Source organism: Pyrgilauda ruficollis, unplaced genomic scaffold, assembly GCF_017590135.1.
Source record: "Pyrgilauda ruficollis isolate IOZ18807 unplaced genomic scaffold, ASM1759013v1 scaffold98, whole genome shotgun sequence".
Taxonomy (NCBI): Eukaryota; Metazoa; Chordata; class Aves; order Passeriformes; family Passeridae; genus Pyrgilauda; species Pyrgilauda ruficollis.
Genome location: NW_024531932.1, coordinates 1,696,980 through 1,724,209, shown reverse-complemented (window position 1 = coordinate 1,724,209; position 27,230 = coordinate 1,696,980). Strand labels below are relative to the sequence as shown.

General features: G+C 40.6%; 1 protein-coding gene across 3 annotated transcripts in view; it reads right to left on the bottom strand.

Annotated features, from left to right (window-relative positions):
* The window catches only part of CTNNA3 (catenin alpha 3), a 414,675-nt gene that overhangs the window by 86,133 nt on the left and 301,312 nt on the right, over positions 1 to 27,230 (bottom strand). For all 3 annotated transcript variants that reach the window (XM_041490074.1, XM_041490075.1, XM_041490073.1), the window contains exon 12: positions 12,693 to 12,893. In XM_041490074.1, the coding sequence (XP_041346008.1) occupies positions 12,693 to 12,893 (201 nt within the window). The remainder of the gene's footprint in view (positions 1 to 12,692; positions 12,894 to 27,230) is intronic.

Genomic DNA, 27,230 nt, shown 5'->3' with positions numbered 1-27,230 from the left:
GTATAAGGAACTCATTAGAGACAGGTCACAGCATCCAAAAGAGCAGAGAGATAATTTCCATAATTTACATAATCCTCCTTTTTTTGAAGCCCTCTACCTAATACATTTTGCTGCCATGTTCAAGGACAGACTGACCATGAGATCCCAGATGAGAATGACATTTCCCCCTAGGACAGATGAGAGGAATTGCAGAATTTATTTCTCATTCCTTAGCAGACAGTGTGGACCATGTGGGCCTGTCTTGTTTCATCAGTCCCCTGCTACAGCATGGCATCCACAAGCTGTGGAAACAAGAACTACTCCTCAATTCAGTTCACAGCCCAGAACATGCCCTTCCTTCCTTCAAGTGCAGTCTCTGAGTTTCACTTAGAGGAATCTGCACCACATGGAATGGCATATAGTTACACAGAAGCTCAGACTAATAAATACCCTAAGTCTGTACCTAAAAAAAATCCCCAAACACAGCCAAAGTGCAGCCAGCAAGAGCAAAGAGGCAATTAACGTATCAGGCAATTTCTACAGGCTGCTGACCAAATACTCCCAAATTGGGATTTTCCAAATTGACTGAGCAGGACACAGAAAATGCCATAAAAAGGAAATTAAGAGGAAATGTAAGTCCTTGTGGGGAGCAAGTGACTTCATTCTACGTAAGAGAGACTATCTGAACAGAGAGCAGCTTTTTAGCAATTTAAGTGTGTAAGAAAAGTCCTGAGAGTTTCATAAAAAATAAAATTACAACCACCCTGAACCCCTCTCTGTAAACCTTCTTTGGTTGCATTGTAGATGTATCGTGCTACAAACCAAAGGTAGAGAATGGGGTCATTCACAAAAACCTTACAGTCACCCTATAAAGGAGAGAAGTGAGAAGAAACAACTGAGCATGGCATTACCAACACACAAACTTCTCTGCAATCCCCAGTCACTCCTTACCTGACTGAGGGGGCACGGCAGACTTACACCTGCTTGGTACCAGCTGCTCTTCATGTACTACAGCAACTTATTTCAGGAGACACTGGTGTCATTTCAGAAGCTCAGAACGTGTAACTGAGCCATATTTTCCCAAATATAACTATGCTGACAATGAGTTGGTCTCCAAAACAGTAACAGCAGACAACAATTTAAACATTTCATTTTGAAACGCAGCCAGCTATTTTGGTAGATAACTAGAAATATTGTCTTTTTAGAAATCTGGTTCCCGGTGGGTGTAGCATCAATCTAGAAAACCTGAAATTAATTGAATTAGCCACAAAGAATAAAACTGCACAAGATTCCAAGCTTTTTTTGGCCCAAAGACAAAAAAAAAAAAATTGCATATCCCACTGGGAAACATCAGAAAATCAATACAGCTTTTTAGGCAGAGTGAGATACTGTGTTTTTGACATATGTTAGCAAACAACAAAAACATACAAGACAAAATCTTCTTGGACAAAATGTATTGGGAAAAGGGTTACTACATTTTAGTTCTATGTCTACTACAACAGTAACTTGGAATAACTGAAATAATTTCATCAAGAAGAATTATTTTTCATGGAAGACTGCTGACATTTTAAAAGTAAGCACAAGAAAAATACATCTTGGTAGCCAAAACACTTAATTAAAGTGAAATACCTATAAATGCTGTCTACCACAGAAAAGATATTTTTCTGAATGGTGCCAGAAAAATACCGTCTCTAAATTTAATATTCAGAGCTGGGCTCAGAATGATTCAGAAAGCAGTGACTCGAGACAGACTAACTCTGAGTGTGCTTCCTGCCTTTGCTGCAGCCCCTCAGAGCAGTGGCACTGTTCAGTGGGATCACAAACACTGGCACCAGTCAGAAGGAACAGGAACCAAGGGCTGCACCACAACCAGAGGAGCCAGCGGCAATCGCTGCAGCGGATTTGGAATTAGGTTCTAATTGCTGAAGCTACTGTGTAAGCCTCAGTATTAGAACACGGTATACCAAAATGGATTAAAATCAAGAGTGATATGAGAATGTTCAATTGCAGCATATAATCGTTGGAGAGCAATAAACCTGCTAGTTGCAGAAGGGGAAATACCAGTGGGTAGCTGGTTTGTGGCCAAGCTGACAAGGCACTCTCTAAACCTTTGAACCTTCAGGTTCAAAGCAGGAACCTGAAGGGGCTGTTGGCATTCAGTATGCCAACCATAACTGCATCCTGTATTACACTTTCTGCCCTGCAAAGAAATCCCATCTTACCCAACTGCTTACCAATAACATTAGAAAGTACCTTCTCCAGTATTTCCTGGAAATCTCTCCATCAACTAGTGTTTAAATAAATTAGCAACATTTATGGCCATTAGTGCTAATGCTACTGTCATCAGGGAAAGTTCTCCAGCTAAAGAAAGCTGTGTACAAGAAAGCACAGGAACAGCTGGAGTATCACTTGGAACAGGTACTGACTGTTTTGCATGGACACTGAGGGAGAACTCCAACTGCAGGGGACTGCTGACACAGGGACTGCCAATTACATTTCCTGCTGCATCCAATTCTGTGGAGAGACTATGGAAAGGCTGAAAAGGTTCCCAAGGTGTTTTTGTTCTTTACTTGGGGTTTAGAGTTTACAAAGACGGACTACAAGAAAGCCTCCTCCCAACCTACAATGCAGACATAATGATTTTCCTCCAAGATACAGAACAGCAGACTACTGAAGATTCAAGAAAGCCAGTTATCAGCTCACAAACAATGGTTAAAAACTGAACAAAACTATACTGAATAATACTAGCATTGCTTCTAATACTATTAAGATGCAAACTCTAAATGTGTTTTTAGGTACAGGTTCTTACTTACCATAGAATAAAATAATAAAGAATAAACAAGACAATTGGAGAAATTAAATAAACACAAGAGGACTATGTTGTTACTGGAAAGGAATCTGGAGCACTGCTGAAAATTTTACTACTAGTTCTCAGGAAAAGAAAGTAATTGCCACTGTTTGGAAAGAGCACACTGAAGAGTAAACAAACACTTTGAAAAACAGAGCACCTACAGGTTCTAAATGCTTCTTTGCCTCTTTGGAAACATATCAGACTAAACCACACAGATGGACTGCATCCATTTGCCATGTTTCTATGCTTGACCACCATTTAATACACCATACTTCATGTAAGAGGTCTGTATTAACATTCTGGAGAAATGTGCAGATTTTGAATGAAGTATATGCAAGCATTTTTACACCCAAAATCCTTCTTAATAGTAACAGTATGTATTTCTAGTAACAAGCAAGTCACTAAGCAGAGAAAGAACTCTTTAAGAATTTGAGATTACTACAGCAGGGTATCAATGTCCATGCTAAAACATTTAATTACCCTGAAAAGATGGCTCTTAAGTGAAAGCAGCTGGCATCTAACACAAGGAAAAAATCCTACATACATAATTTTAAAAGGATTATGTGTATCACCTCCTTAGACATAAGACCAACACATCAGGTCAGTCACAGTTTTGTCCAGCTAAGTGGTGAAAACCGTTAAAGACAGAAATGTTACTGCACCTTTGTTCTAGTGCTGCACTACAGTGAATAAATCCCCTGCTCTGCCTGTGCCCTCCCTGATTTTCTCTGCTGCAGCTTGTGGCCACTGCCCTTAGCTGTGCCACCTGTCTCTACCAAGAGTGAGTGGCACCAGAGTCACTGCAACTCTCTGGGGAAGCTGCAGGCCTATATCCATTGTCCCTTGGCTACCACCTCCCCACATTCAATTCTCAGTCTCTCCTGTTTCTCACAAGTCACCTGCACTAAGGCCCAGCTCATCCTCAGCATCCTCTGTTCTCCAGAAAGCTTTTCCCCAGCTATTGTCCTGGACCCCCAGACAAAGGAAGGAATGATGAATCTGACTCCATGTTCTCAGAAAGCTGATTTATTATTTCATGATACTGTATTATATTGAAGAACACTAAACTATACCGAAGAATACAGAAAGGATACAGACAGAAGGCTAAAAAGATAATAATGAAAACTCGTGACTCTCTCCAGAGCCTCGACACAGCTTGGCCCTGATTGGCCAATGAGTCAAAATAATTTACAGCAGAAACCAATGAAACAATCACCTGTTGGATAAACAATCTCCAACTACATTCCAAAGGAGCAAAACACAGGAGAAGCAAATGAGATAAGGATTGTTTTCCTTTTTCTCTGAGACTTCTCAACTTCCCAGGAGAAAAATCCTGGGCAAAGGGATTTTTCAGAAAATATGAATGTGACACCCAACAGTCTGAGTTTGACAAGGCCTGCTTTGCAAAGTGTACAGTGAGTACCATCCTCTTACCAAGGGTCACATTCTTAGATCTTTCCCATCTTATTCTGGCACTCCTATTATAATCCATGTATCAACTTTGATGTTTGGCATACTGTCATTAAATATTGTTTATTTTACCATGAATGCTTCCTCAGAGATCTGCTTCACAGTATTTCCTGAAATCTAGCCTCTCCTTCCTAAAAAATAAGCATATCAAAACCAACAGTATGCTGATATCATAACTGCTCACTAAACACTTCTGGCTTCAGACCAAGGAATCAGTATCAGGCAATTATTTTAAACCTCCCTTAACACCAAAAATAAGGTTTCTGGGAAAACACTAACATTCTGGTACAGGAACTGCTACTTGAAGCTTCAAGTCAGGAAAGAAATTATAAAACTGAACGCTAAGAAAAAAACCCAACAAACTCGTCAACTAAACACGCTGTTGAAACATCTATGGGTTTTTCCCTAAACGTTCCTGTTGGTTAGGAGGGCCATCAACAGTTTACTGCCTAACCTGGCTGCCAAGGCCCAGTATTCCATGAGCAAAGCATGGCTGCTGTTTTATAGTGCTTGGGAAGGGTGAGGAATTCTGCAACAACTTATCTGCACAATACCAAGATACAGACCTTCCCATCTGCTGACCGAAGGCTGTCTGCCCTTGAATTTTTAATGCCTGACAACAATCAAAAAGGTGTGTGAAGGACAGACAGTTGTACATTCCGGCATGAAACGCCATGAGAAATGTTTCAGTTCTGATGGATGCATTCCTTACACTTTGTCTGCTGCCTACTGCATCATTGCAAATAGCTGCAGCTGTTTAGTATCACTGGGTAAACTGAGGAGGTGGTCCGGTGTTCTCATCAACTGTGACACGAAACAAAGCCCGCAGCAAGATGCAACCCAGCTTCAGAGATGATCTTGCCCAGCAGGAGGATTCTGGTAGAAAACAGAATATGGTCCCCAGAAAGTGATATGTAATGAATTCAATGCCACTTCTGCAAACAGTGCAATGGACGGTGGTGACAGAGACAAGGTGAACAAAATGAAGACAAGCTTATTGTTTATGATTTCAGCAAGAATCAATTTTACTATGTTAACAGATTTATAATCTAAACATACATACACAGGCATATAAAAATACTACTGAATTATGCATATGCTCCCCCCATCAAGAGCTACTGCACCATTTCCAGATCTGAAAGTTCATGGTTTCTAAGGAAGGAAGCACGAAGAGCTGAGGGCATGCTGCCAGAAAGGAATCACTAAAAATATCTTAAACAGAGTTAGATGTATGTAGTTGAAAGTATTATTGGAGGAAGGCGGGGCAATCACTTAATTTTGATTATGATAGGGCATGTCCCAAAATTATGACTTTTACCATAAAACATAACGTATTACATGCAAAAGTGAAAACTGTGAAAGGTGCTTTTTGTAAATTCTGGTTAGGAAATTATCTCTATGAAGAACTTAAGAATGAGCTAGTTGAAGAACAAAAAGATACTGCAGTTTTTGAGATCTGAGGAAATCCTTACTGAGACTGGATCTATATTCACAATTTAAACCAAAACAGTCCTCATAGATACTATGAAATAGAAAATGAACTCTTAAGCACTGATGATCTATGAAACTCAGCTGCTCAGTTCACAATGCTGCTTAGGAGGCAAATCATGCTCTGACATGTAAATGTTACAAAGGGAAATGGTCAGAAGAGTGGTAAATTCCAAAAAATTCCAAAGACTCTAGTATGTACTGGGATAACCCAGCAGGTAGATCTGACCAGCTGGCCCCAGGACACACCAGATGAAGCCAATGCTGCTCATCAAGAACTAAAATGTTCCTACTGCAAAAAACTTGTAAAATAGACAAAAACTTCTGCTTCTGCAAGAAAGAACATATTACACTGTTCTAAAAGACAACAGGATGAAAGGATTCTTTGGACATGGACTGGCAAAGGACATAAATAATCAACTAGTGCCTGAGACACAGCAAGTTAACCATGGACAAGTGCAACAGACACAGCATGCTTGCAACTCGCCAAAAATTCAAAGTAACAACAGCATCAGGGTTTGCAGGAGCAAGACTGTAAGATAAACATTATGATAACAGTAATGAGATAAAAGTGTGTCCCAGAGGCTCTGGAAAACACATTCCAAATAACTGGAAAGGTTACAGAGCTGGAAGCGAATGAAATGTCCTTAACATGTCCTATGACCATTAAGACGTCAAGGCAGTTAAGAGCTTGTGCAAGAAAGTCACATCTGAAATGAAAGGGATGGTTTTGATATGGGCATAAAGATAACCTTGTGCACATTCAAGAGCTTGCTTCAGTTAAAAAAACGCAGTAAAGGAACAGCAGAGTCCCCTGCTCTTGTTATCAGCCATGGGAAGGGCTGTCATTAATGAAGGGACTCTACTGAACCAGACCAGTCTAGTGGTTCTTAAGATCTAAAAGAGAGAGATATATTAAAGTTATACAGACATTGTAAAGTCACAAGTCACTTCTTAATGTAGCTCCAAGTGAGGGAAGTTTTATCACAAAATGTCACACACAATGACTACAGAATGGCAATTGTACTTGAAAAAAAACCCAACAAAAACCCCAGCCCACAAAACACTGGAGAGAGAAAAAAAAAGTCATTACTGCCCATTAGAATACTGCTATCCTCACTTTCCCTGTAGGGCCCTTTGGAAACTGCAGAAGCAAAGACTACACTGGTGTTCAGTGGCATTTTGACTTTAAGGAAGGCTTCCCCAAGTGTCCTCTGCTTCAAAATCAGACTGCAGGTAAGCCAGGTTTCACCAAAGTGATGGCAAATTCATTACCATGGGAGCAAGATTTAGAATTCACACAACATCCTCACTTCCCCAGTTCTTCCAGCAATGTCACTCAAACCAAGAGACCCTTCCCCCACCTCCCTCCCACTCCCCACGCAACTTAGATGGAGCAAGACCATGTGTGCCAAATCCATGGCAGGCAGCAGAAAGGTATTTATAATCCTAATCCAGGAAAATGACCAAACCACCAAAAAAGCATCAGAACTCAAAGGAACACTGCAAAACCAAAGTTATTACCTTCAGAAACACGTATTTATTTCACAACAATGCTGCATTTTCAAGGCTGCTCTTACTAAGATTTCTCTGGAGGAGGAAAGTTCTTGGAGACTCTGAGTGTGTGTTCAAGGACTGCCCTGAACAGTGCATCTGTGCTGGGCACTCTGAAGCTGGCACTGAGCAAGGCCTGGGAGAGCAGTGCACTGGAGAGCAGTTTCATCTCAGGGCTTTAAATGATCACTAAGTGCAACAGCATTTTAAAGAAGCAGATGTGTAGTTAAAGGCACCTTAATGCCCACACAGTGCCTATAATCAACATGGGCTTTACACTGTCATTAACAGTGAAAGCAAAGATATTTCTGAGCTAGAGGAAAGGAAGAAATGATTGGCAAAAAGGAATTTCAGTGTTCAGGGTCATTTTTTGATTACCTGGAACCCAAAAAAAGCTGGTCTTTCCCCCTATTTTTCAGAACATTCTTACATCAGAAGCAAAATCCAGTTTCTAAAGCCAGCATTTTTAAGAGAATTTCACAGAAGGATCCAAACAGAGCCCTACAAAAAAAAAAGCCTCACTGCAGACTCTACCAAATGGAGGTTATTGACTCTGTAACACAGTAAAAACCACAAGAATCAAAGGCTACTTCTTAAGTTATTATCTTACAATATCTGAAACTCAAAAGGCATATTTTAGACTAAGCCATGCAAATACCCTCAGTATTTTTCTTGGCCCATTTTTTTTTCCTTTTAGCTCTTACAATAATTCTCCTGAGTAGTTGCTTATAAAATGTTCCTTGTCTGCGTTGTGCACCTGTTTCACAAGTTCACCAATCCCGTAAGCTTGCATGCTCAGACCTCTCTCCTTCTTCAAATGTTTTGGGGATTTTCTTTTTTTTATGTATGTTGAAGTGACAGGAGTCAGTCCTCTTCTTCAGCAGTCTTTGGGTTTCATAAGCAAGAGTAACCATCACTGAACACTAAACAGACTTGAACAGCAACTATTCTCTTTAGATCTTATTCTGACAGTGCTGAACAACTAGTGAAAATACTTTTTCATTAAAAACTTTCTGAATTAATAAAATTCTTAATTAATCTTTCTAAATTAATAAAAAAATTATGATTTTTTGAGCGCCCCACAGAATGAGTAAGGTCCATTCACCTCATTTTAGTCACCCCTAAATAAATAATTTACAATAAAGTTGGCCATATTGGTATCTTTTGTTCTACAACAGGAGGTAAGGACCTTCAACTGCCCATTCACCCCAGCTCAGGATCCTACCTGAAGATACACCTTAAGAAAAGCCAGTGAAGTCTCTGGAAGTGCTCCTCTCCCCCCACGCTGGCTCAGGTGGCTTTGCCAGAAGATGACAAAATAAGTACTAAATGTCAGAGTGGGCAGGAGAATACAGACAGCCCCTTTTGCATCTCCTCTCCGGAGGGTGTCTTTTGGGCAAAAGAGAGTCACATTTCCAAAGAAGAACAGACAATCCCTACTGCAGAAGACTCGAGGCAGGGGACAAAGGAAACTGCCAGTCATTTCACATAAGCTGCTGTGACAAACCTGTAAACTGGAATTGAAAAAGGCAAGTGAAGCAGCCAGGAAAATACAAGCCATTAGCTTGTGCACATAGGCTTGCAAGAAATGGAAAAGCTGAATAAAAAGCCCAAGATGGAAGGAGGCTTGTGTCATGAAAACACCACTTTTTATGGCTAAGGTAAATTACTTTTTCCCAGAGAAAAGCAATGCAGTAGATTTAATCCACCCTGGAGAAACAATTAATAAATTACTGTACAAGAAAGCTCTGTTTCAGGTGTAGTAGATCAGTATTAATATAGGGCTGTAGAAGCAATCACACTGAAAGGGCTATGAAGGGAAAGGGGAAACTGGAAGGTGACCGAAATAGCAATCCTGGGACCAGGAAATAAATACACACATTAGTGTAACAAAATAAATTCATTCATACTGGAACATAGTATGTTAAAATATGCTGCCAAAATGTAACTAAAGGCTGTGAAGGTTTTGAAGAAAATCACTGAACACAAACCCAAGCACCCCAGTAAGAGTCTAAAAGCTAAATGTCTTTGGCCCACTGCAGACTTGAGGCAGTTAAAATACTTCCCATCTTTGTCTCCATACTTTTCCTTGTTTTTTTTACAAGATCTGTAGACATCAAAGTAATTGAAGAATTTATGTATTTACACATATATGTATATCATTATACTTTGGCATTAAAGCAGAACTGCAGACCAAATTTACAATACAGACTTTTTACTCTACCAACAGATATATGCCATAATATAAATTGTTGACTTAAATTTAACTGCTGCAGACTCTGGCAGGCAATAAAATAACAGAGGAGAGTGGTATTTAAAAGTACAGAACAAGCTCACCCTTCCAGTTCTGAAGAAGAAATACATTAGGATTTTTTAGACAGAGTTCCTAAAGGCTTCATTTTGCTTTGATACAACAGTACACAAACCCTACCAAAATGCAACAGTCTGCATATCTAAATCTAATAAACAGTGCCAGACATTAGGAATGACAGAGGCACCAGCAATGGAGATTTCACAGCCTGAACCACACGAGAACACAGCCTCAAGCTCAACTACTTTACCCTTGTACAGTCAAACAGGCACTGCTGGGCTAAACCCAGAACACACACCCCCATGGCTGAGCATCTTCTCCAGGGTCCCCCTGGTTTCACACAGACTTGGGCCATGATGCTCAAGGTGCCTTACAGCCACCTGCCCTGGGGCCTGGGACCGTCCTGCCGCTCTTTCTGCCCACACATCTGCACACTGCTCCCCCAGACACCCGGGAGCAGGGGACAGGGAACGGCCCGGGGTCACAGCCCGGGGTCACTGCGATGTGACCACAGCCAGCACAGCGCTGCCCCCTCACAGCAGGAGCTGGGGAGGAGCCCTGCACTCCAGGGTTGGGTACCAGCAGCATCAGCAGGAGCTCGGCACAGCCCTGCCAGTGCAAGCACAGAGTCGGTCCAGAAAGACCAATATCACCAAGTCCCTCTATAACTATGTCCAACACAAGCTGATGCACTCTGTTCCCACAGTCCTGTGTGCTTTTTTATGTTCTACACTGAGCCTGTGGGCAGCAGCCTTCTCTGCCCTAATCCGTGGTCCTGGCACACGCCCATGCAGTGTTTGGTAACACAGTGGGTATGATCACATAACCACCGTGTCCTAAGGCATGTCACACACACAGAGGGCAAACCAAGGCATGTCAAGGCTGCAAAAACAACTTCAGCTCTGGTATTCTTTAACTTCTGAAAGCTCAGCTCCACTCCATAGATGGGGCTTTTACAGAGCCTTGTCGTTAGTCTTCTCAGGGTTTCCTTCCTGTTCAGGGAAAGGGAAGGGATAAACAGAGGAACAAGACAAATATGCCTGAGAAAGAGGACCCTCCATCACATGGTGCTGTAGAGATGCACCTGGCTGCCCACAGTACACCAGACTACACCTGAGCTAAGAAATTAAGCTCCAGTTTTTAATAATCATTTTGTGGCAGAATTAAGATACTACTGTGGAATAGCTCGCTTTGTCTTGAATATGTCTGATGTCTTCCAGCTGAAGAGACACTCTTCCATTTCTGTTTTTAGTTCTCTGCTATTTCCATGTATGCTCCTTGTCTTTAATTTTGTTTTCACTAATTCTATACTCTGCCTACAGTAATTTCTCATGAGTAACACTTTACCTCTTCCTTAGGCATAAAGGATACCCTTCACTGCCAGAGGTCATTGTGGAAGTTAACTGAGGAGTTTACGGCAGCATAAATATAGAGTTCTCTCCAGGTGAACTTTCCTCTTGCAATCAGCTAGACCTGAAAGACCCAGCTGGGATAGAATGGTTTAGGTCACACCTGTGGGCTACAATTTACCTGCATTTTACCTGTAAGCTGAAAAAGTTAAATAAAACAAAACCAAGCAAGTTCAATATCTGTTCATTGCAGATCATATAAATACAGGTGAATATGAGAAGTATGTGTGTCTTTTCTGCACTCCTACTGAACAACATAAATTTGAAGTACTTTGAAGTAGTGCAAAGGTCACATTTGAGATGTGACCATACTTGATGTCCCTTGAAACAAGCAAACATTCCAACCACAACCAGTTTTATGCCTCCCCGTCTTCTGCAGACAGGTTTGGGTATATTATATATATTATTGTCAAAGCAAAGCAACAGAACAGAAATCAATGTCAACTCCCAATGTCTTTAAATACTATCAGTTTCAAGAAAAACAGGCTCAGCTTTTACATGAGAATCTAAACTATGCTTTTCTATGCTGCTTCCCAGTATTCATCACAGCACTTCCAGAAATCACGAAGAAAGGAGTGCAGTGGTGAAAACTTTTCAATTTTTCCATCAAAACATTGGAAAACAGGATAAAAACAGGCAAGACTATTTCAAACTCTTCCCATTGTTCTCTTTTGCCACTTCACTGCAATGTCAGTTTACTTCTGTTCACACGAGGACAGTTCTGCCCTGAACATATTTGAACTTACTAAGAAAGAGCTCAAACAAAATTCCTGTCTTTTCTTGTGGTAAAATGTCAGTTAAATGTAAGGTACTAGACATTTGTTTAGATTGAAAGAGCAAGGAAATACACCTCTGAGTTCAGGAAGCCAAATCCTATATTCCAGGGATGTACAGACATGCCAGAAAATCTCTTAGGAGCAGTTTAACTGCCCACTATGAGACTTGCAGCCATTTAAAACATGGAAGTACTGGGAACTACATAGATTTATTTTTTTAAATTAAGTACACATTATGAAAAGCCAGAGATTCTTTTATGGAAAACACACAAACCATTTATAGAATAGTGCAGTTACACCCCCTGTGGCCAGTACAGGCATTTTCCAATATAAGATGCCCTCTTTTTTAATATTATGGAAATAGAAAGGAGACTGCTAAGCATTTTAGAAAGTTTCAAATTTGTTTTGCAAAACTGAAGACTTTTCTAGACATCTGATTACTGCTTAACAGTCTTTAAAGTGGAAGTACACACAAATCATGCACCTCCTCTGAGCTTGCCTTTCATCTGCTTAGAGCAGGAATGGTGAGGCTGGCTCAATAAAGCGGGAAGCTGCTACCTCATTAGTTACAAGTCTCCAAACAATGTTACACGCATTAAGGACACCAGTAACAGGGGGTTCTATAACTCAAGAAACCTTACAGAGATCATTTAATTCAAACAAAATGTTAAAAATTAGTTTTGAACCACATGGTCTCATCCTAACTCAGCAGCGTGCTAAAAGCAGAGTAGAGAGCTCGGAGGGAATGATTGGTGCATGATCCATGCATGACACCAGCGACCCACAGGGTTCACGTCAAGCACAGCGCTCCAAGGAAAGTTGACACGCAATGAAAGCTCCTCACTCGGCCTTACCAGCCCCGGAGAGATGCTGCACGTGGCCCATGACCCCCTGGGTGTACGCTCCTGGCTCGTAGTTGTCCATCTCCCCAGCCACGACGTGCGCGACCCTGGCGGCGCGGCCGCGGATGGCGCCCGCGGCACGGTCCAGGCCCTCGGCGTCCTGCTCCCGCAGCGCCACGATGCAGCGGTTCACGTCCTCCAGGATGTGGCTCTCTGCAAGCACAAGGGCACTGCTTTAGCACCCACCTCTTAGGCGCACACACACCGCTTACACAGCCCAGCAGGCTGCAAAACTTACAGTGGCAAACCTACGCTGAACAGCCTCAGCGTTCTCCTAACCATTTACTGATTCCTAGAATTCAAAGGCAATGTAATACTCTCCTATAAGCAAGAGCAACAATAAAATATTGAGTCAGAAAGTGCTATAAAAATATGAAAGCCTTACATACAAAACCTTACATACAAAGTAGATATTTGCAAAATAAAGAAAAAATTATTAAAGCTGCTACATTATTGTTGAAACCTTCTTAAGCCACTGTGACAACATCTTCCATAATGAGATGAGTCTTCAATGACAAACAATTGCCCAACAACTAAACTAATTTCTTTTACATCAATGCCTTAGGATGCTCATGCTAAATCAAACTCTGAAGTAAATTATCACCCCTCTATCTTTCTAAATATAAATTTTTCAATTGGCAATTTGTACTTACCACACCATTCTTTGATACTCAAATATGTAGAAATGGGGAAAAAACATCAGCAGGAAGGACAAAGACAAAGGAAAAAATATTTATACTAAAGACTGGTCCTAAACCCAAGCATAACAAGTACGAGTAAGGATTCAAATCAAGCTAGACAATAATATCAAGAACTACAGAGATAACAATTATATGGTACATTAATATTTCCATCTATACAACCAATATTGAAGGACATACTCCTATTTTTTTTAGGCAAAGTAATGCAAATATAAAATTAAACTTATGGTACAAAGGTAGCATCATAAAATATGTCTTTAAATGCTAATATGTTTACTGCTTTTAAGCTTAAATGCCTCCTAAAACTTCCCCATTAGTGCTGGTATTGAATTTCTTTTCCTACACAGATCTGCAATCTGCTTTGTCTCACAAAAAAGTGTACAACAAGAACATTAGAAGCATATTTTGTGAAGGCAATAGATCTGCTCCATCTTCAGAAATATCAGTGAAACTTCCCTTGCACTAAGCCATGAATTAATTCAGAGCTCACAGGTTTCTTGTTAATTCATGACTGCCATTCTGTACATGAGTATTAAATTATGTTTTATGTTATCCAATAAATTAGACAATCACAGTAACTTGGACAGATAAAACACACCATTAGGTAATCCTAAACTACTAACTGGGTCTGGCATGACTACCCTGGGATTCTGCCTATGCAAAAACCTATGAATTCCAGTTCAGTTTATGAAATGGCTGCATCACAAAATGTCTCTGTAAACATAAAACATCCTTATCCTTTTCAGATCCATGTCACCTCTCCACAGAGCACAGAAAAAGAGGAGTTTAGCAACGCTGACTTTGTCAGCACTGCGTGTTCAGCATGTGCAAATTTGGTAGCTGCACCCACAGACTGACAGCTCCATGCAAGCAGGGCACTCAGAGCCCGGGCAGCTACCTCAGCTCCTCCAGTGTCAAACACAACACATCCAGCTGGAAAGAAGGGGCCAAATCAGCAGGTGCACACAGATGTTCCAGGCTCTAACCTGTGCTGTACAGGTTATATCTCACCTTTCCTTTTCCAGGCATCTCTTCCTGTGTGCTTCCACAGGGGGAGGCTTCCAAACAAACCAATCTGTCTACATGCACAGCGATGGAGAGAGAGGTCTGACACACACAGAACGCAGGAGAAATGACTAAAAAAGCCACAGTTACGTCCAAAATGAAGCAGTACAGGCCACCCTTGTATTAGTTTTATTATTGGCCATGTGTTAGCAGAGTCAACGACAGAATGGATAGTACAACCATCACTTTAAGGGCCTTGCTGTGAAGAATACACTGCTTTTTACTGTCCAGCAAAGACAGCAATTAAAGGGCTTAATCCTGTGTAACCAGAAAGGCAGGGCTCTTCTGGCACCTACCAAGCAAAACCTCCATAATGGAAGATCAGTTACCTGGTTATTTCATATGATAGGAATCTCAGGGGCATTAAAAAATAAAACTGCCCATGGTCTCACAAACATACTGTACGAATGGAACACATGGTAGAAAGTTCCCAGTTTCCCAACCTTTCTAAGGGCTGTCACAAACAACACTTTTATGGAACAGCAAACTTGAGAGCGGATGCTGCACAGAAATGGACCTAGACCTGTATGTATGGCAAGACTACTTCTAAGCCATTTTAGAATTGGATATAAATTAGACTGTGATGTATGCTAGCAGATACTGTGATTAAGGACAACAAAGAGGGATACAGATTTTATTAATTTTGCCTTGTCCATCCACCTCGTACTAGAAAAGCAGTGCAAGGTTTTCTTGCTCCATCTGTCCATGGCCACACGTCAGGGGTCCCAGGGAGCCTGCCCAATGCCATCCATCTGTGTATCACACACACCCAGGCCCTTGGCAGCACAGCACCCTGTGCAACTGCACACACAGAAATCACAAGTGAGCTTGTCCCCAGCACAGGCACTGCCCAGCAGCACATGCTGAATAAGCACAGCCTCTCACCATGTTCTGAAGCTCTTCCCAGATGAGCTACTTCACAATCAATAAAACTTTGCTTAACTTCATTTTCCCAAGGCACAAGTAAATGATACATTTGCCTTAGGAGATCTAATAGAAAAAAAAAAAAAAAAGGAACATCACTGATCACAGTCCAGCTAAAATTGGTTTTAGTCTCTATCTTTCTTACAGATACTTCCTTCTTCTGTACCAAATGCATTAGGTCAACTTTTGATTTTCAGCCAAGTAGCTTACTTTCCCCAAAGCAGAAAAGGAAGATTAGGATGATGGAGCATCTCTTTGTCATGAGTCAATGTCTAGCAGAAGAGTTAATTGTAACAGTGGATTGATAGATGTTTAAGGAAATTGTCAGATTGCCATGGTTGCCACAGTAATTATCATGAGCAAGTGCACTGCACCTTCTGATTTCCCTCTGGGATTTTCGTGTTAGTCAAAAATGGCCAAAAATCATATCTCAGCCAAGCTAACCAATGGCTAATAAAGCTGTCTGACAAAGCCATGACTCAGACTGTCTCTGGGACAAAATCAATAGCTCTTCCTTTGCGTGTCATCCAAGAAAGACAGGTGATGCCCTTCCACTCCACTTGGCACTGATAACGCCTCAGTTGAAGCACTTTAATTCAAGTTTCTCTGCTCAGCTAAAAAAAAAAAAAAATTGTGAACTAAATGGAGACATTATGAAAAAAGAAAAAAATAATTATTAGAAATTTTAAAAAATTAGCACATGAAGAAGCATTATAAAATTCAATTTGGTCTCCTGAAGACAAGACAGAACATAAAACATTCCTTTTCTGCAAGGCCTAAATCATAAAATTAGGAATCTGTGCAGTGATAGTCTAGCCAAAAAATGATTTATATCTTTTCCCATCTGTTGACATGATAAAATAGGAAGCACAGAATCTTTGTACCAAAAGTCAGCTTCCTTTCAGATAACTCCTATTCCCTGGGTATGGTATCTTAGAGTGCTCATCAGAAAAGGATTCCAAGTTTTCCATAAAGGCGCTATCTAGTACAGCAAAATACACACTCCCACAGACTCAAAATTCTGTGATGAACTCCACAAAGATAGCTGACATCAAATAAATGGTAAGAACATCCATACTTAGATTTAGCAAGTTTTAGTGTCAAAGTCAAGAGAACTTAAAGCAATTAAGTGGAAAGTGAAAGTCCTGGTATACAGCTCCCTGTTACTACCTTTCTGGTACTCAGACAGAAAAAAAACCCAAAAAACCCCAAACAAACAAACAAAACAAAACAAAAAAAAAAAACCACAAAACAAAACAAAAAAAACCAACAACAGAAAAAAAAAAAACAAACCAAGGTAATCTAATTCCCACCTTTTTGCTACATACTGAAATTCAGACAATGCTCAAGGCTAAATCTCCATCAGCAATCTTATGAAACAGATTTTCTTGGCACTTGCAGCTCTTTTAATAAAATACCTATATTCTACAAGCAAGACACTGTCTTAGTCACTACTCGGAAATAATATCACTGGTAATCACTTAATGTCCAAAGTTCCTGGCAATTTCAAGAGAAGAAATTTTAGATTAATAGAAAAGTACAGAAAAATAATTACTCAGAACAAGGAAAATACATATCCTTTCTTCCCTAATTATATTAACTAAACATTCTTCATCTGCCAAATCTAAGAAACTAAATAATTTCTAATACTGTTTGTTGATAATCCATCTGACAACTCTGTCATTCTGTCTCAGACCAAGGGTGGTACTGACAGGAAGGGTTCCCAGTTATCTGGGATTTAGCCAAATGCATTAACACTTCCAAAATGCTCCTGTTTTAGACACACAGAGCCATACCATAAGAAGGGTTGAAGTGTCTGTTCTCTGGCTTAAAAGACAAGGAGCATCCAGAAAGCTAAGGGCTAAAGCTTCACCTCAGTGCCTGTAAAATTATGGTGCAAGACCTCAAGGAAAACATTTCCAGGCATCAGAAGGACAAGAAGATGATTAGGAACAAACAGTACTGATCTACTACCGGGGCCAATCAAGTATGGACAAACTGACTGCTTTCAGTGACGGAGGACTGGCTCTGTGGATGGGGGCAGTGCTCGGTTATCCCTGACTTGGAGGACACTTGTGCCAGTGTCCCCAGCTCCCCCACAGGGAAATGAGGGTGGCAGTGCCTGGGCAGGTGAACAGCCTGCAGGCTCACCGAGGAGCAGGCAGCAGGACAAAGCTGGACAGCTGCTCCTCAGGAAGGGGCATGAGGAGGTTGGGAGCATTTAAGGTCAGGCACAAAGCACATCCAGAGCAGCTCTGGAGGTGACATGGACCAGGCTGGTTCGTACTCCAGAGGACAGGGCTGACATCCAGACCAACCCTGACAAGCTGGACAAATGCACCAACCAATTGCTAGGCAGGAAAGCAAAGGAAACTTGGGATTTGATATAAGGGGAAAAAATAGTTTCTCCATTATGAGCATGGAGAAACATTTGAAGAAATCTCCTATGAAGACCAGAAATCAACTGATGCAGACAAGTGGGTGCAAATGCTGTTGCTTCTAGGTGCTAGAGAAAATGAATTCATTACTGTCTTTGTGGCAGACTTTTTCAGCACTATTTAACTATAACCTTCCTCTGCAAGGGGCATTGTGATGCCAAGAAAGATCAAGCACATACATGAGGAGGCTCCTGAGTTAACATGCATGCCTCATGTTAATGGGACACATTGTCCTGAAGGAATAGGGGTACAAAATTTGCCAGAGTGGTCCAGTAGGCTAGCTTGGAAAAAAGGTAAAATTTTAGAGTATCCAGTACACCATGGGACCTAAGACAGAAATATGGTGTCTGTCTCTAACAGTGAGCTGGAGGCTCAAGCCAAAAGCCAGAAGACAACAGAAGAAAAGGATGGAAGATGACTGAGGAGAGAAAAGAGAGAATAACATAAAGGTAGCCCCCTGGGCAATGTTCTTCAGGATCTATCATTATCTGTGCAAGTCCCTCCAGACCATTTTTCAGGGAAAAGAGACACAATACTCCATGTTTTTAGAAACTTCAACCTGCAGTCTGAAACACTGGCTTCACTTCTGTTTCCAGAAAATACCAACCAGAGTGTGTATTTCTTCCAAATTTTACCTTAGGGTGAACAAAGCATTGATTGAGTTGGCAGCTTCTCCTTAAGGTTCATTTTCATTCACATATGCATGAATGAATTGAAAATGTCAGTATCTAAACTCATGAAAGCTAAAAAAAAAACCTGCACACAAAAAATAAAACTCACAGAAAAACCCCATCAACAAAAACAACCCAACCCACACAGTAAAACCAAACCCACCCAAAATTCTCTGCCACATCACCAGCAAAACAGAAATAAAGTATAAAAATATATCTTAAAATATCTACTAATTACAGAGTTGGCAGCCCAAAATTATCAGTTTAACTAGCTGATAAAGGTTTCAGATTACAGAAAATTTCTCTCCCTGCATGACTGAGAATCTTACTGTAATGTTAATCCTTTCCAGAGATTGATTTCTTTCCCTCATTTCTTTTAACACGACTACAGTAAGATTTGATTTGAGATGCTAATTGCTTCTGCTTTAATCCTTGCCCTCCATTTTGTGGGCACAAAATTCAGCCTCCAGACAGGTTTCTGGATTGTCAGCTTCCCCATTCAGCATCCAGGACCTTGGGGAAATGAAGGAAGCACCGGCTTAGACTCTCAGCATGTTTCAGTGTCTCTCCTCTCCTAAAGCTTTACCCAAGCCAGGCTCAGAGAGCCCTGCAAACAGGGAAGCTCCCTGCAGAAGCACACAGGCCAACCTGGATCTAGGTAAGGATCTGGAGAGAGCACAGGCAGACAAGAAGCAGACCAGAAGCATGAGCACTGGGATAAGACAGAGGTAAAGGGAAGCCAGAAAATGTGAAAATGTCAACATATCCAGCTGGGCAGGGGTCACTTCTCCATCTCCAGACTTCAGCTGTCCACTGGGCTGCAAGCCCAAGGAAACACTTCCCAAGGAAACATCCAGGGGTGACATGAGCTCATGGAGCTTGGCCCTAGCCCCTTCACTTGGCCCAGTCCTCTTAAACACACCCTCCTTGTGTCAGCTCAAGAAATTACTCATTTTAGGACAATCCACCTCATCCTCCACGTTCACATGTAGAGGTCTGCAAGGACCTGGGCCTCAGAAGTGCCCATTTCTCTTCTCTGGCTACAATTACCTAAGAATGCTTAGCTCAGTTTTTATTCTAAACTTACAGGAGATGGTTCATACTTCCCCTCAACAATGTACAGAGGCAACATAGAATTTTTTAATGCATTAATACTCTGTAACATGCTGCTGGCTCTGTAGGACCAGAAGGGAAAAACAAGGAATTGGAAATGGACAGGAAAAGTGGAGACAATGCAGAGTAAATAAAAAAGAGCATTCTTGTTTAATCCTTAGAAATCACTCTAACCACAAACTGCGCTTGCAATATGCCCTCCTGCTCCTTTTCAACTGCTAAATTCCAGAATGAATACAGCAAAGTTTACTCAGACTAGCCGTGTCTTAGCTATGAACCTAGGCAATTGTAATGCTGATAACCCAGGTAATCATGATCTTAACAGCAATTCTCTCCTAGAAGAGCATCCTCTTCACCAAAGTAGCTACAACCAAAGCCTGTGAATTTCTTCCAAGAGAGTAATTTATCTTAACAAATGCATCAACTTCAAGTACTTGAAGTACAATTGAATAAACCCCTTCAAGCTTAATTTGACCACATTAACCCCTGATAACAATGAGCAGAATGCCACTGGGCCAACATGAGGCAGCAAACCTTTTTCTAGGAAAATTAGACTAGGAAACCTTTTTCTGTCTCAACTACAGCAGGGAGACTGACACTCCAATGTGCAATTTTTACACTAGAATTCTCATGCTACATGTGCAAACCTGGTCTAGCTGATGGTTTCCCCTGCCCAAAGCAGGGGTCTGGAACTAGATGGGTTTCAAGCCCAGACCACTCAACGATTCTACAATTTCCTAAATCTGCTCACAAATGTGGGGACTGACAAATAGTCCCCATTTCCTCTTCCATTGCAAGGCCTACTTCAACTAACCTGCTTTAATACACCCAGCTTTGCTAAATTGCTCCAAAAAGTAGCTAATACTGTATTAGGTGTAAATATTTCAAGTGCTTCCAGACAGGTCCAAGAAGCTATGAGGTAATCAGCATACATCCTTCTCCTCTGACAATGCTTTTGAGGTATTTAAATTTTAGTGAATGCAGAACACTAGAAAAACATTGCCACATAACCTTAACTCTACATTAACAGGTTCATTGTCTCTGGCTTTTCACTTCTTCAGTGGGAGGCTGGCAAATGAGCGGTAACAGTCAAAATGAAGCTGCTGAGGACTGGAGTGGGAGAGATGGGGAATCACTGCAAGGATAATGGGATTCACCAGAATAAAGAACTCAGAGAGGTTGTTCTTGGTCTGAATACAATACAGACCCAGCTGTGAGCAGCACGAAGGACTACACCTGCATATCCCTTCCAACCACAGTGGTTTTAGGATTCTGTGATGGAGAGGGAAGAACAGTAAGAACTGCCAGCCAAAGAGAGCAGGGGCACACCAGACTCTCCAGATAACTGGAACACGCCTCTTCCACATCAGCAAGGCCTTTTACAGACTCTGACATACAATTGTTCAGAACATTTGCCACTGACTGGCAGCCTTAACTTAGACTTTTCTTTTGAGCTTGTTATCTTGGAAGTCATAATTGCTTTTCACTCTTCATTTTAGCTACTGGATAATGGAGAATTATTTGCCTTACAAAATTCTGTCACATTTTCCCTTAGCATGTGGCAGCCAGCTCAAAAAATACACAGGATAACCATTTTCTTTATACTCAGTCTGGGCCTGTTCCCTTCATTTCCACCACACTGCACAGCTAGAGCATTCATTATCCTCCTCAGAACATTCCCTCTCAAAAAGTATTGGAGACAGTTTCCCTTTCTGTCACTTTTATAAACCTCAGGTAAAATTCTGGGAGGCTTCTTTTTTCCAGGAGTTGAACTACAGAACAGGAGAGACTTTTCCTGGCAATTTGCTCCTTTGTTTTTTCATTGCCATTAGTTTTGCAGCAGCCTGCTGCAACTGTCTGCAGGAGAATTCTGAACTACAGGAGAGCATTCTCCTTCAGCATATAAGCAGAGGACTGTGTCCCACAAAAAAATGCTCCACAAGCCCTGGCTTGGTCTTTCGTGCCTCACCTGCCTGCCCAGTTTCAATGCAGAGTTACTTAAAAACCTAATTAATTAAAGCAGATAGAAACTACCAAAAAAAACCCCAAAAAAACAAACAAACAAAAAAAAACAAAAAAAAAAAACCCAAAAAACCAAACAAACAAAAAACACAAACAAAAACAAACAAACAAAAAAAAAAACCAAACAAAAAAGAGTTGTATTCTCAGTGTTATGAAAATTGAGATTCAATTTTCCATATCATTTGCTCTGCCAAAAAAGGAGAACTGAAATCTGCACTTTTATTGCCCTAGGTGAAATATGAGCTGACCCTAAACAGGGCAAAAATAAATTTGTTTTCTGCCCTTCTGTGACTGGGAAATGGAAAATTTATTTTGCTTTCTAAATTCCGCATTCAGAATCCAAATCTAGCTAAAACATTGCCTAACTTCATGCATACCATTTAAATAAAATGGAATACAACACTTCATGAAAATACCTCTTAAAAATGCAGAAAGGCCTTGATAAATCATAAATCTTTATGTCTAAAATGGCAAAATCTCTGAGTAAAGGATTATCTGAAGGAATTACACTGAGACTTACCTCATTGGAAAGGAAAAGTCTTTAGAGCAGGGAAATAACTAGTCAGATTACAGGGAAATAGCTCATAGCACCTATCTTACAAATGAATGCATAGCTGATAACCTAGTTCATCATTTCAGAGCAGAACAAAAAGCTGGCAATATTCCCAGTTTGGACCAAAGAGCGTGAGAAGAAATTTGCAATTACTAGAGAATATTCAGTGTGTGTCTCTGCATCAGCTGGAAGGTTTGGACAATTTGTCACCTTCAAAAGATTTCATTTCCTCAGGTGGGGAGAGGGGAGAATTTCCAGACATGATAATACATCATCTATTTCCTTCCGCAAGATCAGGGGTGTAAAACTGGAGAGTTTTGTGTTACCTGTTTCACAGTGTGTGCAACAAAGCAGACTATTGTGCTAAACGGTGCCTATTTCATTGGTCTGTAAAATATTGTTAAAAGATACCAGCCATCTGCCAGTCTTAAATAATTGCTCAGGTGAAAATTCTGACTTTATGGTAATATTCTCTTGTTACAGCTTTGTATTTGCTCTACTAAGCAAGTGATCAACACCTATAAATACTTTTTGATACAACAACCAGTGCACAGAGGGACGAGTATTAACAGGTAGAAAGTATTTCACTGACAAGAGACAATTGGGGTAGGAAACTCCCAAGTCTCCCTTATGAAAATGGTAACTTTTAAGCAGTGACAAATTTGTCAGTTTTCCTGGTGGATGCTCCTCTGCAAATTGTGTTTGCTGTTGAAAAGTCACCTCTCACTTGCAGAGAAAAGCTGCCTCTTCATTAGATCAGTTTTCCCACTAAGTCTAAGCTGGTACCATTTTTGCTCTCAGTGGAGGACAGGTGTTGCTGGCTTGTTTGCAACTTGTTTGGGTTTCAGAGGACCTAAGTCTGGGAGGTGTGTTTTAAGTTTTATTACACTACCATCCACCAAATTTCTGGGAGCAAATCTGAGCTATCTGCTAAACTTACAGGCAACAGAAGTCAGGGCTTAAGGCACACTTGGTGCACCCCACATAGTCAATTAGCACTCTCTTGGATTTCACACTTGTTTTTTTCTCCCCCAGGTGCTAAGCTTTGCAGCCAACAAGCATATGTCCTACCCAGCTGCTGGAGGTTCCAAAAGTAGGCTGCCTTTGGATTATCACAAAAACCTCCTTTATACAGTACTGCTTGATAACAGGTTCACAAGAGGAGACTTAGCTTTTGCTCATCTTGTGCAGATATGCAAATCTGTTTTCTCATGTTTCATTTTGAAAGAACAGACATATTGGACATTGCTGCTTCCAGTAATAAAGCACACTCCAGTTTCAGAACTACAACACAACTGGAACCTGCTCTCCCAGACAAGGATTTTGTGTCTTACTCTTGAAACATTCTGCACCACAGAAGCACTGTCACCTTGAACTCTTAACACCACTGCCCAAAATCTTCCCTTACCATTTGGTTTTTTTCATATCAGTTCTTGGGAACACTTGCGTATGTTTCCAGTAGGCCTCATTACAAAAAGCAAGCAAATCAATTCCTGCAAAGCTGCACAAAACCATTAAAAGCCACTGCCACAGCTGCAGCTGGAAAGACATTAGCAAGCAGCCTGTTGGGAAATAAATACACGAAAAATTAATCCAAATCTGCATCAAACCCATGCATCTTAGACCATGCTTCAAAGGCCGCCAAATCCCAGCTCATCCAAATCCCATACAAAGTGAATTCCAAATGCATCAGCCTTCAAAACTTTTGAGGATGATACCAGGAGTTTACAAAGCTCATGATGAGAAATTAATCTCACAGCTAACAAAGCCTCAGCTACAACTTAGTGAAATTCACTAAGAACAGAGTAGGAATTCAATATGAAATTTCAGCTTCTGAATGAAAACCTCAAGTCATCAAAATTCCAAGTCCACTGTTGAACTGCACTACCCAGCTCCTTAGCTCTGCCTACTGGCTCAGTGACTTCATACATCCCATTCACTCTTACCTCTCTACAGCTCTCCAGTTCACCACTAAAATGTTCCCATAACCTCACTAACAAGTGCAGAAAATCTTGATTTAGAAAACACTAATTTCAATTAGCAGGTTTTCATGGGACAAGGCTTGCCAGAATGGTTCCCAAAATGAGCCTGTGACACATGGTCAGATCCAGCGGCAGGACATGACACACCTAAGCAAGCAGTCCCTAAGAGCACAACCGCTGCCAAACACGTGTAACACACTGTAATGTTTGCCCTTGAGTCTAGGCCAGGAGTGTTGCAAGAGCAATCTGCATTTAAATCAGCGTATCAGGACTGTAAGCTACTTCTGAGGCAAGGATATGAAATATGGATATTGAAGGGAGGCAGGAGACAATGCAAGATTTTCAATTAAAACAAAATGGATACCATGACATCAACAAATCTCCAGGAAGAAGACATTCCTCTGTAGAAAACTGAAAATTACTCCAACTATCCATTGTGACATGCAGTATTTCAAGTTCTATTTATCTTAATAACAGAGTAAGAAAAATGGATGACTGTGGTGGTAACTTGTGAGGTGGTTGGGAGGAATCAGGGCAATCAGAAAGCTGTACATAGTATTTCTTCTGGCAAACTGGTATTAACTACTGTATAAAAGAGCACAGAGAGAGACAGAAATAGTGCATAATTAAGAGTCCAAGTAGCCCTGTAGAGTAGGAAGCTGCATATCACAAACTGGAGGCATCAGTGCAGAGTGAGATAAGCACTGCAGCTAGTAACTGTACACTGGATTTCCAGAAGACTTTCAACTGCTGTTCCTGGAGAGCTCTGAGATGGCACAGGATAAAAGACAGATTTACTGGTGTTACTTCTTACACAAGACAAAAGAAGGGGCAGAAACAAGAAGACAGTCTTCCCAACTCTGTAAGCCAGCATTTCCACAAGGATTGACTCTGAAATAGTGTAATTCAATGCTTTCAAAAGCAATATAAAAGGAGAGTACTGAAGTAATGAAGGTGGGAATTTTTCTTGTCTTTTCTCATTCCAGGCAGTCAAAGCTGACAACAAAGAACTGAAGATGGTATCACAGCACCAAGTGATCAGTGAATTAAGCAAACCAGTTCAATGTCAATGAACTCAAATGTGTAGTGGAAAAAACCCCTAAGCCTATACAAAATACTTACCCATAAATTAGTTACTACAGTTGAGCCTAGAAATTTCTGAAGTCAATTAGGAAAACTCTAGAAGCATGCTACCTTAACCTTTGATTTAATTACAGGCAAATAATGCTGTGATTTCCCAAAGAATACCTAATAGTAAATATATATCTAAGGTGCTGCAAATGGTTCTTGTCCTTACTTCTACTTTAAAATACCCATTTTAGTAAGCAGCACAACTAAACCTCCTACTCCTCCACAAGATACATCCCTACATTGTTGAAATGACAACTATTATAATGTTATGGAAGAAAAAGAGTTTAAAAGAAAGAGCAGGGAAAGTAGAGGATATTCCCAGTGAAGGCAAAGCATTATGATGGTTTTGACAGAATTTCCAGGTGGGTCATTATGGGCTAAGAGCTGCACCAGCAAAAACAAACTTTGCATGCTCAGTGACACACAGAGCCAGCTCTTAGTCTTGATAAAAAAGGGGAAAATCCAAGGCCATTTTCTTACAAGCCAGGTGAGAAAAACAAAGAGGGAGCTTCACTATTTCAAGTTGAGCAAATTCATATTTATCCTGAAGCACATTACAGTCAGGGTGAACAAACTTGATACACAAGTTATTGAAACCCACAGTGTAATCTACCTTCCTATTGGAATTGTAATTAAATGCATTCATGTCTACTTAGATTATGTTTATTCTCCTACAAAAAACAAAGCATGGTATTTTGCTACTGCAGGCACCAGAAGGCCAGCATGAAAACACTGAATTTAATCTTAAATCTCTGAATAGCATCTTGTTGGTTTTGGTTTTTTCCCCATGCTCTCCATAGCTACGCTAAGGGCAAATTTGTAATTGGCAATTTTTGTGATGTATTCATCTGTAAACATGCTACATGGACTGGAAAAGTGGTAATAAACTGAACCAGAACTTTAAACCATTGATGGAAAAGAAATTATATCAAGAGAGATAAGCAAGACAGAAATCTGAATCATTCCCTTACTCCTTGCCCAAGTATTTACAGTGTATTTTGCAGTTTGAGTGACTTCAGCTTTCCAGACTGTCATCTTAATGACTACAACTGTCCAAAGTGATGTGAAACAGAATCTGGTCAAAATCCAAAACTTAATGCTATTAACACTTCCCTGCTGAGACCTGGCCTTTCCATACACAGAAGTGCGACTCATCAAGTGGTGTTTTTTTAACATAATAAAAGATGTAGCAATACCACAAAGTTCAAAGGGTGATCTTGGCTCTACAAACAAGCCCTGCTAGGGAACCCCTAGATATCTCAGTCTCAGAGTCCAGACTAAGAGCATTTCAGTAGCCACAAAGATGAAAATTACTGCATTACTACATTACCTAATCTGAATAGCCCTGGTTACACCCAACACTTTGTATCTGACTCAAGCAGAACTGTGTATTTTGACAAAAAACAAGTGACCAGTAAAGCACATAAAGCTGTGCCTGCAGAAGTGCAAACTGCAGTAACCTCAACCTACCACCTTCCATAATGCAGGCTTAGTGTAGCTGTTCAGCATGATGAGCACTAACATGCATTCCTGAATCACTGAATAAAACCACAACACAATAAAATGCATTAAAAAAAAAAAAAAAAGGCAGAGGTGTCATACACTGTTTGCAAGTGGCTACCCTAAATTAGCACAAAGCATTAAAGTTGTACAGCCTTACCCACATGTTCTGGCACCTTGCAGAAGGGTTTTTCAGTTGGTTTTTATGAGAAAAGGAGGAAGGAAGGACACCAGAAGTTTTAGAATATAAACTTCAAAGGAAAGAAATTAGAAGATTTTGGGGTGGGAGAGAAAGGAAATTAAACATGTTCAATGGAAATGCACACTACTAAAGAACCAAGCAAATTCAGGAATAAAATGGGGAGAAATCACTTTTAAAATGGTTTCTAA